The sequence below is a fragment of the Propithecus coquereli genome, unplaced genomic scaffold (assembly GCF_000956105.1).
Source record: "Propithecus coquereli isolate 6110/MARCELLA unplaced genomic scaffold, Pcoq_1.0 Scaffold578, whole genome shotgun sequence".
Taxonomy (NCBI): domain Eukaryota; kingdom Metazoa; phylum Chordata; class Mammalia; order Primates; family Indriidae; genus Propithecus; species Propithecus coquereli.
Window position 1 is genome coordinate 558,007 of NW_012151707.1, and position 18,577 is coordinate 576,583.

At 40.1% G+C, this 18,577-nt stretch overlaps 1 protein-coding gene and 1 pseudogene across 1 annotated transcript; both read right to left on the bottom strand.

The window, feature by feature from the left end:
- Positions 1 to 4,080: 4,080 nt before the first annotated feature.
- On the bottom strand, positions 4,081 to 16,295 carry MTHFD2 (methylenetetrahydrofolate dehydrogenase (NADP+ dependent) 2, methenyltetrahydrofolate cyclohydrolase). The gene is made up of 8 exons (XM_012658205.1): positions 16,113 to 16,295; positions 9,431 to 9,615; positions 8,190 to 8,312; positions 7,646 to 7,798; positions 7,150 to 7,257; positions 6,206 to 6,298; positions 5,694 to 5,819; positions 4,081 to 4,664 (listed from the first exon to the last, which is right to left on the bottom strand). Exons 1-8 carry the CDS (start codon positions 16,211 to 16,213, stop codon positions 4,501 to 4,503), a joined length of 1,053 nt encoding a protein of 350 aa, XP_012513659.1. The 5' UTR covers positions 16,214 to 16,295; the 3' UTR covers positions 4,081 to 4,500.
- On the bottom strand, positions 11,613 to 12,401 carry LOC105821497 (annotated as a pseudogene).
- Positions 16,296 to 18,577: the final 2,282 nt, after the last annotated feature.

The following is an 18,577-nucleotide window of genomic DNA, read 5'->3' on the forward strand; positions in this document are numbered from 1 at the left end:
TTGTGACTAAGAAAGTTCACTTTGGCAGTGATGTCAAGATAGGTTGAAAGAGGGTAAAACCAGTTACGCAACTATATCCAAAGGCCAAGCAGACAGAAACCTGCTTAGTCCAGTGGGCACTAAGAGTTCAAAAGCAAAAGACAGAACTATGTGCATTAGAGCCCTGCTCTAGAGGTGGTGTTCAAAACACCAAGAACTACATAAATCCTTCTTCTTCTTTCCTACTTCTCATTCAGCATCACCTTGCACTTCCAAATCTCCTGTCCAGCTTCACCTGCTTTCAACTACTCCCGGAGCCCGGTGTTCTTGGTGCCACAGGTGAAGATAGAGATGGAGTCGGACTATGACTTCACAGACATGGACAGATACCGAAGAGAAGCTGACGGCGAGACCACCCTCTGAGATGAAGCAGCTTCTCCCTGATCAGGGATAGAGGGAAAGTCTTGACTTCTCTGTGCCTGTTTCCTTCTTTACCAGACAGAGGGAGTCCTTTTGCCTGATAGAAAACTGGAGACCTGTCAATGTACTACATAGGTGCAAAGCTCTCCTCTCCCCTTCCCTTTGTAGTTATTAAAACACTTAAAGCTAAATGTTATACCTTATTTTAAAATGCAGTCCAACATTGAAATTATAACATTGCTTTTGAAATGAAAAAATGTTTGTTTCTCAAAACCATAGCTAAGATAAATGGGCAATAGTCAATTTATATTTAAAACAAATAACACTTGGAAAATTTTTTAAAGGTTAGATTTAAATCTAGATGGTCTTAAAATACTCTTACATCAATAGACCATGGTTGGAATGTTTGTTTTGCAGTTTTGCATATTAAGAAATGCTGAAAAGGTCCAATCTTTTCTGTCCATCGCATTCATTTTCTAAGGGTTGTACAAAAAGTTTGAACCGTCTGCATTATGATTCGAATTACAATGGTTCAAACTTCGTCTGCTCCAGAAGTGTGACTGGGACTTTCCCAGATTGAAAAGCCAGTTCCAAAAATCGGTTAATGAAAGAACTCATGCATCTGAGTGGATAAATGTTTCTAAAATAAAAGTTCTTATTAAACTGAAATTTCAAACCACTTGTGAAATCAACAAAATGATCCTTTAAATTAATATCACTGGTTTTTCATAGCTGGAATCACATTTCTTTATGCATTTGGGTAGGTCCTTCCTACAAATTTTCAATGCTGATTCCCAAAGTCAAACTCCCATTCTCACCAACATTACATGTAAAGTAGAGCAAATGTCACATTTTGGAAGATTTTAACTTTGTAATATTAATCGAACTAGTACTTTAAAGGAATGATTGGAAGCAATTTGGGTAAATTAAAATCAGTTATTAATGAAGCAAAACTTTTCCCCATGAAACTGAAGATCAGTCATTTTATCTTCAATCCACACCAACTATGTTTATTTAACACCTACTATGTGCCTGATAGCCACAATGCATCTGACATTTACTTTCTCCAAAACAACTATGGATTTGAATCTTGAGTAAATCACTTTGGTTATAGTTACTACATTTACTCAAGATGACAAATGCAGGTGCTTGCTTTTTTAAAGAAAAATGATACTAGATCATTAACACCTTGAGTACCAGGACTGGTAATTGCCTCTGTAATCCTCAGAACCTAGTATAGTGATTTCCTGGTACATAGAAAGCTCTCAGTAAGTATTTATTAATCTCAGAGCTTCCTTCCAAGGGATACTGCCAAGAGGTAAAGCTCTAAACCTCTACCACTCCTATGATAGCAGAATTACTTAGCTGGTCACTAACCCAGAACCATCTCCTGAGCTTAACAATAAATTCTTGGCCGGGTGTGGGGGCTCACATCTGTAATCCTAGCACTCTGGGAGGCCGAGGGGGGAGGATGGCTCGAGGTCAGGAGTTGAAGACCAGCCTGAGCAAGAGCGAGACCCCCGTCTCTACTAAAAATAGAAAGAGATTAGTTGGACAAGTAAAAATATATAGAAAAAATTAGCCGGGCATGGTGGCACATGCCTGTAGTCCCAGCTACTGGGGAGGCTGAGGCAGGAGGATCGCTTGAGCCCAAGAGTTTGAGGTTGCTGTGAGCTAGGCTGATGCCACAGCACTCTAGCTCGGGCAACAGAATGAGACTCTGTCTCAAAAAAAAAAAAAAAAAGAATAAATTCTTTATCTTCATCTGCACCAATCCTGGGAGAGCTAACAATCTACCCTTAGCATTTCAGTTTTAAAAGCTGGCTGATTTGGAAAAGCGCTTTGTCCAAATCAAATTGCAGAAATGTTATGGATTCAGGAGTGAACCTGCTTGATTGATCAAACAAGCTAGAAAACTACCATGTTAATTTTTGTTGTTGTAATCACTGTAATTTTTACCTTACATGTCATTTATATTTTGTATATACAAGAACATTTTAAATTCCATAGCTTTTAACAGGTTCACATATTATTACTTCTTCATGCAGTAAGTCAGTAATTTTTTCCACTTGTAAGTATAATTCAATAAAATGTAATCCTGTCTGCTCATCTTGCTCTATGTTTAATAATTTAGGTAAGTCAGCAGGCATGGCTTACAGACATGAGCTATACCTCACTTACAAAAACATCTCTGGCAAACTATCATCTTCTTTCATCTAAGAAAACTATCAGAAGATTAAAGCCAGGCCGGGCGCGGTGGCTCATGCCTGTAATCCTAGCTCTCTGGGAGGCCGAGGCGGGTGGATTGCTTGAGCTCAGGAGTTCGAAACCAGCCTGAGCAAGAGCGAGACCCCGTCTCTACTAAAAATAGAAAGAAATTAATTGGACAACTAAAAATATATAGAAAAAATTAGCCGGGCATGGTGGCGCATGCCTGTAGTCCCAGCTACGCGGGAGGCTGAGGCAGAAGGATTGATTGAGCCCGGGAGTTTGAGGTTGCTGTGAGCTAGGATGACGCCACGGCACTCTAGCCCAGGCAACACAGTGAGACTCTGTCTCAAAAAAAAAAAAAAGAATAAAGCCAGCTGGCAGAGGAACAAGGTGGGAGAGAGGTGAACTCCCCAATTGTTCCGCTTTCTCTTTCTGCTGCAAGCTGCCTAGAGCAGGAGCTCCTTCTGCCTGCATGAAACCAAAGCACACGAGGGCCCATCCTGGACTCAACATATGCATAGCAAACATCTTCCAATCTGTCCAATCAAACTAATGCTTTACATACACACACACAGAGAGGAGAGAGAGAGAGAGAGAGAGAGAGAGAGAGAGAGAGAGAGAGAAAGAGAGAAAAGAGGCTACCCCCTTAAATGAATCTTACAGATTAAGCTCCTGGCTTGGCAAAACCTGTCACGACATAATACTGAGAGGACTAGGCTGGTTCCTCCACAGCTCTTTAAACCTGTTTAAGGCCATAGGATCGAGTGTTACCAACTATAGGAATGTCTGCACATTGACTGTGAGAAACTATAGTTAGGTAACAACTAAGACAGTAGCACAAAGACAGCATTTCAGAAATTCATTCCACACAGATGTGTTTTATTAAAAAAGGAAAAATAAAAACCCTTTAATCAGAAAGTCCGAATAAATTCAATACTAACTCAAGCTCTTAAAAATCTTTTGGGAAAGCCAACAGGGTACATCATGGAAAAGCAGGCAGCTGCTGACAATTCTTTGGTGGAAAAGTAAGTTGCATACTTTTATGAGCTGCCCAAATGATTATCAAGCCCAAGTTTTGTTTTTCAAAAATAGGTTTCGACATATCCCAAAGAAACCATAGATACCCTCTAACAATACAAAAATTTAACAATGAAATTTAAGTATGTAGCAAAAGTCAAATATGATAATACATATGAATAATTTATAAAATAAGCCTTTCAGTCATAGAAAACTAAAATGGGGAGACCTCACTGATGGGTAACATATATAAAATGAAGACTAATAGCAAATGACTGAGCCACAAAAAAACAGCTTAGGAAAACTACTAACAGGTAGGTTTTCTTTTTTCCTAGCCAATTCAGTTCTACTTGGATAAACCTGGTTATCCATCAATACATATACAAAGTAGAGTAATTTTTTCTACTCAATTACCACCATTTTTTCCCTTTCACTTCTTCCCTAATTTTCTCTAGCAACATTTTTCCTTTGGTTTGACCAGTTGACCTCAGAAGGTTTAGAACCTAAAATGAGTATCAACTCTTATTGGAATAGCACTTGGGAAATGCAATCCTAGAAAAGGCAAATTTTTAACAGAGGTGGCTTGACAAAGTGAAGCATCCATTCTCAATGTCATGATGTCTCCCGTGTTAGTCCCTAGGTTAATGGCTGCTCTTGGCTACATCACATGACCCAGCATGATACTGGAATGCTCCTTGGTGAGGTACTGCAGAGCCATGTGCACAAATACCCACCCATTTAAGCTTTCAATAAATACAAAGCATCATTTTAAACCATTTCATTAGAATAAATAAAAAATATTGCATTTCTAGTGGCCTGCTTTGCTTCTTGAGCTGGCTTGGAATGCTCTTCATGACAAAGAAGACACAACAGTTAATTAGTGGCTACTCCAAGCTCTTTAGACTTCAGCACTTCCCGCTCTTCGAGCCTCAGCAATTTTTTTGCAGCAATAATGGTGTTCTTCATTAGCATTGCCACTGTCATGGGACCAACACCCCCAGGAACTGGAGTGATGTACCCGGCTTTTTTTCTGACTCCTACATAGAAACAAGACAAGGCAGGCTGCTTCAATTATGACAAAGGACACGTATATACTTTAACATATTATGAAAGAAGCATGCAAAGAAAAAGCAATATATAAAAGCACCTTTATAAGTCTCAAACTTATTTAAAAATCACATCTACATTACTCAAGAGTAAAGGTTTTTGAACACACTAATGAAATAACATGCACATGATAAATAGTTGTTCAATGAACATTTGTACATCTAAATAATCTACAATTTACCAGCCATACTTTTCCTCCATATTAAACAAATTTAAAAAGAAACATTGCAGTAGGTTAACCGTATGGGAGTTACAACTATGATAATAAGCATTACCTTGATGCTTGCCTACGATATTTTCTTAATTTACATGTAATTTGCCAAAGCACCAAAGTAATTTTCTGTAAAGATTTTTTTAACCCAATTTTAAAGGGAAAATCCTTAGATATCTAGCCATGGGTTTGACAGCTTTAATAAAAACAGAAAGCTAGGAATAGGATTATGAGCATAAAATTCAGATAAACATGATACCTTAAGAACTGAAAGATATCCATTTTTAGAGGTTCTTTTGGTGGGGGGGGAGGAAGAACTAGCATATTCCAGTATTTCCAGAATATGGCTTTTTCCTGGACCATTTTACCTTCCTAGGTCTGTGATTTCTCCTCTCAGTGAGAAACTGAACAATCTGTAACACTTTTTAAGAAACTCAATGGTTTAGGAAAATCACTTCATTAAATTTTCAGACTAGTTAAAAGTCATGAAGTTGTTTCCAGTATGAAATAGTCTAAAGGAAAAAACACCTCTCTGAAAATTATGCTCTCCATAATTTTATGATCATCTACGATAATTCTAGAATGGCTCTAATTTTTAAAAACTTTCTCTTAATTCTTGTGAAAAGTATTTTAAACAGTATTACTAAGGTAACATGAGTTTAAAAGTTAAATTAAAAGTAAAGGATCTGTCCTAAATGTCCATTAAGAAAATATTTATTGATTTTTTTCTTTTAATTATACCATTTACCTTCAAAATCCACATCTCCAACCAACTTGGGTTTAGCAGTTATGGGATCTTGAACTCTATTTATTCCCACATCAATCACTGTTGCTCCCGCCTTGATCATATCTGCTGTGATCAGATTTGGAATGCCTGGAAATGGAGATAGGAATAATTAACTTAGTACTGAAAAGAAGATTCTACCTGTCAGATTCTTATCTAATTTCAATTTCAAGAGTCCTGGAAGACTAAATTAACATGTTTTATAAACACCTATTAAAAATATTAATGAAGGAACCATTTAAATTTCATATAGTAAATAGAAATATTTTGAGGCTTCGGGAATAACCTTCACCCATGCAGTCTATAACGGAACGCCAGAAACCAATATTCCAACCACAACTCTATCCTCATCTTCATAGGCAGCTCAAAGTATCATTACTTCGGGGAATGGATGGCAGCCAGGCAAGCAAATTCTAAGAGGTACAACCTCCTACTTCTGAGATGAAGTCCTTCTTCCCTCTCTCTTGTGTTCTTACCTGCAGCAGATACTACAATATCTGCAAGAATTGTATGTTTCTTCAACTGCTCTTTGGGAGTGTATCGGTGACATATTGTAACAGTGGCATCGCCTATAGAGAAAAAAATAGATATCCTGATTTCTGAATCAAAGCTGGGATTGGATTAGGTCTCAACTAATCAAGTCATGATAGAAAGTCAACATCTCTGTAAAATAATTGATTTAATACTTGTATCATATTAATATTTTCTGGACAGCTGTCATTTACATTTTAAAATTAATATGTAATTTCTTACAGCTTTACCATTGGTTCTAGCTATACTATTGGAGCCATATATAATTAAGTTTATTCCTTATTCAATTTAACAGTCTTTCAAGAACTTTACCTTTTCTAAGCAAAATGTCACTAAAATTACTCAAGGTTTGTCTTTTTTTCCCCAATGTATATTGAAAAATATCTGAAAATACAGTTCTGCCATTGTTTCTGATATAATTATATAAGGCCTTATTATAATAATCAACATAACTGATTTATAAGGCCTTTTCTCAGACAAATTAACAGAACTTGATACATTATAGTCATATCAATTTAATTCTTTACAATGGTCTCAGAATTTTTCCACCAAATGACACAGAACAGGATACTAACTTTGAATAAAAACTGCTACTTAGCTCCAACTATCAAAGCTATTACTGGAAATTTCTAATTGTCCACAACCATGCTTATATTCAAAACTTAAACTTATTTCTGAGGCTAGTTCCCTAATAAATGAGTAATAAAGAAATTCTGGCGACACTGAGTACAGCTTCTCTATAAAGGTTACTCCCTGAATACCTGTTAACAAAATTACAATACAAATACAAAGCATAACAAAGTTAATACTTTCAAACACCCACAGGATGGCCACGGAAGGTTCTCACATAAGGAAGAAGAGGATACTGCTCTGAGAGCAATTTCCTTACCTCCAGGACGTTCATGTGCCCCATCGGTGTGTAGTAACATTGCAATGGGCATTCCAACATTTTTAGACCTTCCAGCCACAACCACATTCTTCCCTAGGGTTGGAATACCTATAAAAATATGTGTATATTTGCATTAAAAGTAATGCCAGTCTATCTTAGAATGAGCACAAAAGGAAAAGGAAGTCAGATTGCCTAGAACATGAATCCAATTTTGATAGTGAGCTCACTAAGCTAGCTGCTTCATCAGTCAACTGGAGCTATCACTTGCTACACATGCTGAGGGCTAAAACAAAACAGGAGAAAGCACTCTGTAAGCTACAAAATGTTATATAAATGTGCGCTGTGACCACTATTAAATCTATTAAATCTTAAGTTTCCTTCACTGAGACTTCTGGATTAAAGAGCGAAAATTGCCAGAGGCAACTGTTAAGAGAGGTAATCTCAAGCACTACTATTATAATACTAACACAGACATACAATTCTGGAATATACCTACCAGTTCGCTTAATTATTTCCCACACACCCCAAGGGGTAGCTGGTAACATGGAATACTGGTCCAGACACATTCGCCCTACATTAATTACATGAAAGCCATCAACATCCTTGTCTGGAGAAACAGCATTGCAGATCTTTCTCTCATCAATGTGCTCTGAAAAAGAAATCAGTGTGGTTGTCTTAAATCTCTGTTAGTAGAGCTGCTTGACTCCAGATTTTCTGGTTTGTCATGCAAATCCATTCCCCTTCTATGATTTACTTCACCTGCACAGAAGGAACTCGCATCAAGCAAAGCCAAGTGCCAATATCAAAGCCAATATCCTCTGTGACAACTACTTTCCCCCACTGTCCCTTGTATTAAGATCTCAATGCTAAATCAGGGGGTAATTGGTATTCTGAGTAGCTATGTCCCATTTCTAATTAAATATTCACTCTTCTGAGTTCACCTTGCCTTTAAGTCAAACTCCCATGAAGGGTGAGGTGTAACAAGTAACAAGGCCTCCACTCCTCAGAAATCCTTTTAAATGGCAGAGTCCAAAACTCACCTGGAAGAGGCAGCTGAACAAGGAGGCCATCCACATTATCATCATTATTCAATTTATTGATTAAATTCAACAATTCTGCCTCTGAAATTGAAGCTGGTTTCACAATTGTCTCACTGTTGATTCCTATTATAAGAAAATTTTGTGGTTAAAAAAATATTGAGGCATTTGATGAGCACTGCTACGTTGCCTGCCATGCTCTGTTACTGCACAAGTTTTTTATCATCGCACTCACCCCACCAGCTGAAAAACTGAATCAGCTCACAAGGAACCCAAAAAGTAATTTCACAAATATATACACTAGGTAATACTAGCTAAATACTTCCTGGACATTATTCTATGCAGTTCTCATTAAGCCAGAAAAATTAAAAAACAAGCCAGCTAGTGAGGTAGCCAATCTTTCTGGTTTGAAAGTCGTTCTTTCCACTGTACGGTGCTACCTCCCAATGTCTGAAAATATCATGGCATGCTATTTTCTAGGGTTTCTAAAGGTTTTCAATTAAAAGGGCAGGAGGCCTCCATCCTCAGTGATAAAGAATAGAGTACACCAAGGGCTCAGGGGCCGGTGGCTCAGCCCAGACACAACACTGGTTTCACAGCCCATCAGAAGGAAAGGGAACCTGGTGCTCAGCCCACCGGCCCACATATGAGCAGGTGGAGGCATATCTGAGCCCACCCTCCTCTTGTCTACAGCACCACAAGACCTAGAACACAAACCTTTCATCACCCAGACCCGAACTGCTTCCAAACTGCATGATTGCCTTTGGACTACATCGATGAAAAACTTGAAAGCCATTTCTCAGAAGTCAGAGTCATTTCCTTCAAATGTATGACTGTGTTCTTAACCACATCACTGAGGTCTCCTAATACCGTATTACTCAATTGTTCCCCTACTGCTTTCAACTGCCGACGCCCCACCTCAGTCCAAGACTCGTTATTGCTCAAGGACAGCAAATGTTAAATGTGTTCAAGGTCACCTGTCAAATGTTAAGACTAAGAACAGAATTTAGCTTATATTCTAGAAGACACCAAGAATAGCAACCATATTCCTCCTTTCCTCGTCTATAAACCTCCCCAACAGATACAGCCTGATTTCCTTATGACAAAGTTTTGGATACAGTTCAATCACATTAGCCTCCTCTGCTTGGGTTTTCTAATCAGAAAAAGGAATCATAAATCACAATAGAGTTTGCCTTGCATAAACCTCAGCGTAACAGTGGTTGGAGTTTGAGAGTGACACACACCCACATCTGCAGCGGCTCTGGTTTTGTTGAGGACATAGGAGTGACTTGCAGGATTCTCTCCCACCAGAATCACGCTTAGGTAGGGTCGTTTATTGCCAGAGGCCACCCACTCTTCCACCTCCTGCCGCACTTCCTGCTTGATCTGCTGGGCCAGTTTCCTTCCAGAAATGACAACAGCTTCGTTTCTGTAGAAAGCAACAGAGTTACAAAATCAAATAGCTTGAATTTTTGTAAAAAGTAAAGCTCAGACAACAAAAAGTTATTATTAAAAACCAAAAATTTAAAACTTAGATTAAAACACATGGTGCCTAACCTGAAGGACAACCGAAATCTGAAGGACAGATTCAAAGTGGTAAATTTGTGTCCAGGAGCATGTTTAGGGGATAAAGTTGACAGAAATAGTTGCTGTCATTAATCTGAAGTTCAGAGAGTTTAACTGACTGACAGCCAGTACTCAGCCAAGCTGGGTCTCATGTCAGAGTCTAGGCTGTTAACTGCCACACCACCACCCTGCCTCCTGATCATTGCTAAAGTGACAGGCTTAACAAAAAGAAAAAAAGAAAAAGCTTTCACAGTTTTAATTTGCATTTGACTCCTTCCCACTATAAAGTTTTTCCTTTATGCTAATATGTCATTTGTAGTTCCTATTTTGCCCACGTTGTTAGCATTAGTCATGTATTTCAAATCATTTCCCAGTTAGTCGATTAGCTTTTAATTTTTATAATGCTTTTAAATATACAAATTATGTTACATAGTTAAACCAATAAACGATATACTGGACGAGTCAAACCTCAAAATGCCGACCACTCTCCATAGCCACTTCTAGGGAAGACTTTCCTGGTAAGAAGGGGAAGGAAGGGGACCAGAGGAGTTTCCTTCTTGTAGGCAGCAGTGTGCTCTTCCAGAGGACCCCACTGAGCCATCTGAAGCTGACAGACCAGAAGTGAATATCTGACACCGAGGGCAACAATTTCTAGGCTGGCCAGCAATGCGGATGGTGCAAAAGCTTAGCCCAACAGCAACAGTGACAGTTAGCTGAATCTTTAAGAGCTTCTCCCTGAGGGAGTTCAAAGCAGAACCACAGAAGACCCGTAGGAGCAGCAGGAGAAAGACACAAAAAGAAGAGACAGAGGGAACAGCAGTCACATCAACGGGAGACAATTAGGGCAAGAAATCAGAAAATTGCTGCCACAGATGGAGCACCGAGAAAACTCAGGACCTAGACGACTCTCCAGTTCCTAAAACCATGTGCAGATCTCCAAGAGGCCGTCTCTTCCCAACAAGAACTGGTTACACAGTCGTTCCTGGCTTCCATGAAGCCCAAATATGGAAAATTCCAGATTTCTTATTTCCACACAGGTCCTTACAATAAAGCACCCATTACTTAAAGTAAGGTAAGCATCCCTTCCTTAAGCAAAAAGATCCCACGAAAACAAGTCTTTCCCTTTAGATTTCTGTCCTCAGGGTCATGAGGACTACTCCAACCTCAAGACCAATGAAACATCATTTTCCCCTTATGACATTCATTTAATTCTCAGGGATAACATCAAGGTACTGAATATCTTGTATGGTCACACAGGATTAATTCTCAAGGCCTTTGCTAATTACAATGGAATTCTAAAGCTTTAACAATCTTTGTTTTCAATGCCTGCTTTTTATTTGCACTATGATTAAATACCTACTTTAAGCCAAATCTCAACATCTTAGATATAATGCAATAATTTTATATCTAAATTTTACATTAATATGTACTACATCCTGTGAAGTATTAAGATCTCATAATTTTTTCCCCCAAATTGTATAAGATTTTATTGTAATAAAAATATTTAGATGAGTTTCATAGCTATATATTATCATACAGGTACCCATTGAGGAGGATAAATTGGATAAACAGTACATTTGACAATATCTTACTATATAGCCAATTTAAGTAATTTTAGGGAAAAGAAAAAGATATAAAAGCATCCCTTTTTATGTAATTCCATATTTTTTCCAGACAACACAGAATCAAGATATAATTGTAGATCATTGTAATTCTAAACATTAGAGCCTGTAACATGTAAAAGTTCCGGTTATACATTGCTAGGCATTTGTCAAATGATAATCAAATGCTTTATACTGCCATGAAAGTTTCATTTTATACATTAGCTCACGTATTCTAATCTAGTAAACTCATTTTTTTTCATCTGGTTAGCCTTTGGGTTATTACTTCTCGATACATAATAGAGATGTAGATAAGCAACAAAAAGATAACAAAGAAATCATCTAGAAAGCCTAGAATTCCAAACAAGGCTTCAGGCACAAAATCTAGAGGTGATATAAGGTAGAAAAAAGCTCCCATTAAATAAAGTATTATCCTAATGCGGAACATCCAGAAAAGGCCCCCGACTGAAAACATTTCCCTGAATGCATGCCTCAGTAAAGTGGGTAGATCCATAATTCTTTCCATAATAGATCTGGGATGCCCTGAGAACCTTCAGCTGTAATAATCATTAATATCCTGATGCAATCGTACAGCATCCTGAGACCGATCATCTTCATCAAATACCGTCAGGAGTAAAGTTACCGTTTGTCTACAGATTGGACAACTGATTGCCCCAAGCCATGAACCATATCGCCAGTAAGCAATAACGTAGGCACCACAAAAACGGTGTCCACAGTTTGTTTCAACAGGGAAGGAGGCTTGATGTAAACAGATCGGACAGTACATGTCAGTGTAGAACTGCTGTCGAGCAGCAACGGGTGCATCCTGCTCAGTTTGAAGTTGTTCTCGAAGCACCCTTAGTAGCTCTTGGTTTTCCGGGTGAATATTTTGATGTACATTTCTGAAAAGTGCACATACCAGGGTAGCAACCAAAGCGAAACTGACCACAAGTGCCCCAAGTACCTGGTCACTTACTCCTTCTATAACTGCATCATCATCCAATTTCAAACTCTGAACTTCACCTTGATATCTGGCCATTACAGGTCTCGAGCCACCGGGACGCCTCCACGTCGGCCCCTCAGCCATCTCCGGGGGACTCCGGACAGGAATCAGGTGATTCTGGGGCTCAGTCCGCGGACGCCCGAAGGTAGGCGGAGCCCTAGGGGGTAGGAGGCGGCGACGCCCCCGCCCCTTCAAGCCCGGCTGCGGGCGACCCCCGCAGGTCAGGGCCGAGCGGGTCAAGATCTCATAATTTTATAGCAAATCAAATACTTTTACCCACATTTTATGTAATGATAGTAGCATGGCACAACATACATAATAGCATTTAATTTATATCCATGGTCTGTTAAAGAATTGAAAACATGTTAACATTCACAAATCCATTTCAGAATTAGAGTAGAAGAGGACTTCAATAAAAGGGCTTTGCTGATACAAATACTCCTGGCAACATTCCTGATATATATTAGTACCTGGAATACCTGCCCCAAGCCAGAAATACATTTCCAACCCTGGAACACTACAGAGTGAAAGACTACTTAAAAAGGGCTTAGGACAGTCATTTATATTGAATGAAATAACATATATAAAGTGCAAGGCATATATGTTCAATAAAACTAATTCCATCCTCTCTTCTCTTGACTTTATATATATTTATACATATATGCACACACATACATATATACCCTTAATATATAACAGATTTATGTATACATACTCATAAGGAGATATTTATGTTTATATCCTATATATATAAATACTCAGTGAAGACTTTGTTTGTACTTCATAAAAAGTTTCTTTTGAAAGCAATAAACTTAGATAAAATGTTAGCAGCACATTCAGATAAAATTGATATACTAAAGTTAAGGACACAGGGTTCTGGGAGAAGCCAGTGTTCCAAGTCCCAATCTTTGCTTCCAAAGGCAGGTTCTGGATGTTATGCCAATTTGCTTTAAAAAAAAAAAGTCAAAGACTAATACAAGCCAAAAACAAAGCCACAGTGCAATATAACTGTGTCTTAGCCCTTCCCACAACTCTGCAAAACATGGAACACAGCCTTGGGAGTGAGTTATTAACAAACTTCCCATCAGTTTGACAACAGGCAGATAAAGTAAACCACTACCCTAAAATAAACAGGGCAATGGAAACTCAGCTCAGTTCCACAGGGAATCCTTAAATTACTATATTTTTTTTTTCAGGCAGAGGTTTGCTTTGTCACCCTGGCTAGAGTGCGGTGGCATCAGCCTACCTCACAGCAACCTCAAACTCCTGGGCTCAAGTGATCCTCCTGCCTCAATCCTCCTGCCTCAGTCTCCTGAGTAGCCGAAACTACAGGCTGAGCACCACCACACCGGGCTAATTTTTTCTATTTTTAGTTGCCCAGCTAATTTTTTCTATTTTTAGTAGAGACGGGGGTCTCGCTCTTGCTCAGGCTGGTCTCAAACCCCTGACCTCAAGCAATCCTCCTGCCTCAGCTTCCCAGAGTGCTAGGATTACAGGCATGAGCCACCATGCCCAGAAGAAATTACAATCATATTAGCTAACATTTATCTAGGAATTAAATGCTTTCACAGATGTATTTAGAAAAATTTCCATTAACATAATGAATCAACAGACTAGAAAATCAAGAGGACTACTTAAATAAAATTCAGAACTAAAATCCAAGTCAGTAGCATCTTCATTTTCCTCTTAATTCAATAGCTCACAATACTGTAATTTTCCATGAAAAATTAATATTGGGGCAATTTACAATTCAAAATCAAGTTATTTGGGGAAGAGTTTTACTATCTACTAATTAATGGGACCAGTAATGAGTAAGAAAGACACAAAAGGGAATGGGACCAACATCTATTAAACACTAGGTATTTTGCTAAGACTTTTATATACGACTACAGTTACCTTGAGGCTATTAGTAATAACCCTGCTACACAGAAGAGGAAACTCAGAATAGTAGAAACAAGATTAAAATGCAAACTTCTGCTTCCAAAGTCCATTTACCCTATACATGACTGTCTCCTAGGCCACAGTACTCTCTCCAACCATGAGGTTTATGTTCCTGAGACCTTTATACTAAACAAAAATAAAAGGAATACATGCGGATTCATATATTTAAAAAGATATAATTGTTTTACATTTACCCAGCCAGCAGTAAGCAAAGCAATACATGGAAACTGTAAATACCAAATGTGCAGTAAAGATACTGTGGATTGCCTTCAGAGATGTGGAGCCTACTTGTACATTCAGGAAGGCAGGTGAAAAGAGCATTTATTATTGGAGAGTGTAAGCAAACTGATCTAGTTCTTTGGGGAATGAATTGGAGGATCTTTATAAATCTCTTTTCAATCACAAAAGCCTATAACAAGGTCTTGCCCCAAGGCACATGCAGCCAGCACTCAGGAGGCGGGATAGGGGAGAGAACAGACAGCAATGAAAGATGAGGTTGGAAAGGCAGGTCAGCGTCTAACCAAAGAATGTCCCCTTCCAAGTCTTCCTTAAAGAACTCATTAATACACATTCTGTGTTCCAACAAGCAGCGCTTTGGAAATGTCTCTAACCCTGAGAGGAAATTGCATTTGACAGGAACGTGAGTTCCACTAAGGAAAGAAGAGTTTTTATCATCTCTAACTTTGCACAGGCTAGCACAGTGTCAGGCACAGTGAACGTTTGCTGGAAAAAAGAAGGGGCTGCAGTTATAAGGCGCAGGCCTCTAGCAATACGAACGCTCTAAAGATTGACAGGAAAGAGGGTGCACAGATGTAGGGAGAGAAATCACAGCCTCCCTTCAACCTAAGTTTAGAAATGGGAGTTTGAGGTCCGGAGAGATTAGGAAAAATCAACCTCTATAAAGAAATACAAATAGAGCTTTTCCTTTCCTTCTGGGTATTTTTTTTTTCTATTTTTTTCTTATTGAGGCAAAATACACATAAAATTTACCATCTTAACCATTTTTAAGCGTACAGTTCAGTGGTATTAAGCACATTTATATTGTGAAATCATCGCCACTAACCACCTCCAGAACTCTTCATCTTATAAAAGTGAAACTATACGTCGTCATGAAACAATAACTCTCCATTCCCCGTTCCTCCCATCCCCTGGCAACCTCCTGGGTATTTACCATCTCAAGTTATCCGGCCTGGCACTAACCGGCTCGAAGTGGGCTGCAGTCAAAGCCTTGGTGACCACAGTGCATTCATTCTTGGCGAGCAAGGGGCACCTTAAGGAGCAGCGCGAGCCACACCCACCCCCGAAGGCGGGGCCCGTGCGGGTACCCAGCGAGCAAGCCGGCTCGCGGATTTCATCAGACTGCACCGACGCCCTCCGCCGCTAGGGTCCCGGGCAGGGACGGCTCGCTCAACGCTGCTCTCTCTGAACCTCCCTGGCGCTCGCCAAAGGGTCTCCCTGCTGTCCCCAAGACAACTCTCGGCATCACAGCCAGGGGCGGCCGGCAGGCTCTGGCCGGTAACCTTCGCATGCTCCCACGTAATCTGGGACGCCCAAGGCCCGTCTGCACCCTCGCTCCGCACTGTCGGCCCGGTCCCGCCGGCAGACTGGCTCCGAGAAGACCTGGCGATGCCGGGAGCACGCGAGAGACCGGCTCCCTCCGAAAGGCTGGCTCCCGGTGCCAGGCCACCCCGCCAGACCCCCCTCAGCGGCCACCACCGCCGGGGCAGAGATGCTCAGGGAGGACGTTCCTGGGCGGCCTTCCACCCTCCCTTCCCCTCGGCTTTCCATGCTGACCCAGCTCCCAGACCCACTTACCGAACTGCCGCGAGGTGGAAGGGGCGATGGCGAAGACAACAGCTCTGCGCGGGGCGGAACAGCCGAGCGGCCAACGCGGACATAAGGGAAGTTGCAGCCATAACCCCTGCCGGTGCCCGCGCCGGGAGGAAAGCGCGCGCGCTGGGGTAGCGCGGTTATAACGCGGCCGCGTGGCAGGCCCCGCCTCCCGCCGACTCCCATTGGTCTCTGCGCCACGCCACTGGCTGTCTGTTGGGCCCGCTGGAGCTGAAGGAGCCAATCGGTTGTCTTCACTAAACGTAAGCAAAGCCTAGAAGAGCCCTGCTTTTGATTGGAACGAGAAGAGCCTAGAGCGAGGCCCTGGAAGGCTCGGGAGCCTCGGTAACATGCTGTGATTGGCTGAGAAAGTCAAGCCCCTGCCTGACTCAGCTCCTGTCACTGAAGCCCGGCCACCGCGAGCGAAAGTTCATTCATTCATTTGTCGAACCGAAATATCTGAGCGCCTACTGTGTGCCAGGCACTGTAAAAGGAGGATGAAAAGACAGGCAGCTAGAATACCAACAAATGAATGTAGAAGAATTGACGAGGTTATAAAAATCACCATTTGGCAAAATCATAGTAAAATCTGATTCAAAGTCCTCAATGGATGTCAAAACAACTGGGTGAAAGTTGGATGCGGAGCAAGATATTTACATATAGGATTGTCAGATCTCGCAAACGAAAACACAATACACCCAATTAAGTTGGAATTTTAGATAAAAAACTTTTGGAAATCATAGTTATACTTGAAAAAGTATTTGTTGTTTATCTGGAATTCAAATTCAACTGGGCTTCCTGTATTTTCTCCGGCAGCCCTTTTGTATAGTCTCAAAGTATCTCTTCCCTCACACACAAAAAAATATTAATACCAAAAAAAGAAAATGGTAAATTTACAATGGAGAAAACTGACAGTTATCACCTCACCCAAGTGACCAAAATTAACATCATCCAATAACAGAACAAACACACATGATGTGCCTTCTGATATGATGCATTGAGGACACAACACTTCGTAGCTTTTAACAAGTCTGAAAATTTTAATGAAATTATTTTCCTAAACCAATGAGTCTCCTAAAAACTGTTACAAATTTCTCATTTTCACATTGAGAAGAGAGATCACAGACCCAGTATACTAAAACTATCCAGGAAAAAAACACAGCCCTGAAGTTTTGGAACATGCTAGTAGATCTTAATCTAATCATGAGGAAATATGAGACAAGCCCAAAGTGAGAGATATTCTACAAGATAAATCAGATAAATCACCCGTGCTCTTTGAAAAGGTCAAGGCCATGAAAGACAAACAATGAGGAATTGTTCTAGATAGGACAACTAAATGCTGCGTGATTCCGGATTTGATTATGGACCAAAATTTTTTTTTTCCTTTTTTTTTTCTTTTTTCTTTTGCCATAAATGACATTGTAGCACAATTGGAAAAATATGAAAAAAGTCTATAATTAGGTAATAGCATCGTATCAGTGTTAATTTCCTGATTTAGCTAATCATATTGTGGTAATGTAAGAGAATGTACTGTACTTGCTTTTAAAGATAAAGGAACATCATGTCTACAACTTACTTTCAGATAGATCAGAAAAAAATAATGTTATGTATTAGTTTGCTAGGGCTACCATAAAATACCACAGACTGGGTGTCTTAAAACAACAGAAATTTATTTTCTCACAGTTCTGGAGGCTAGAAGTACAAGATCAAAGTGTTGACAAGGTTGGTTCCTCCTGAGGCCTCCACCCTTGGCTTGCAGATAGCTGTGTGCTTGCTGCGTTGTGGCCTTTGCTCTGTGCACCTGCATCCCTGGTGTCTCTCTCTGTATGTCTTAACTTCATTTTATAAGTGCACCAGTCAGATCTGATTAGGGCTCACCCTAACAGCCTCATTTTAACTTAATTATCGCGTTAATGTTCCTATCTCAAAATACAGTCCCATTCTAAGTTTAGGGTTTCAACACTGAATTTTAGAGGGGACACAATTCAGCCCATAATGATGTATATACATAAACAGAAACTGATAAAAATGAATGGCAAATGTAAGATATTAACAACTGGAAATGGCCAGGTGCAGTGGCTCACGCCTGTAATACTAGCACTCTGGGAGGCCGAGGCAAGAGGATCGTTTGAGCTCAGGAACTTGAAACCAGCCTGAGCAAGAGTGAGACCCCCGTCTCTACTAAAAATAGAAAGAAATTAGCTGGACAACTAAAAATATATAGAAAAAATTAGCCAGGCGTGGTGGCGCATGCCTGTGGTCCAAGCTACTTGGAAGGCTGAGGCAGAAGGATCGCTTGAGCCCAGGAATTTGAGGTTGCTGTGAGCTAGGCTGATGCCACAGCACTCTAGCCCAGGCAACAGAACAAGACTCTGTCCCAAAAAAACAAAACAAACAAACAAACAAAAGAACTGGGAATGTGGGTGAAGAGTATACAAGAATTTTTTGAA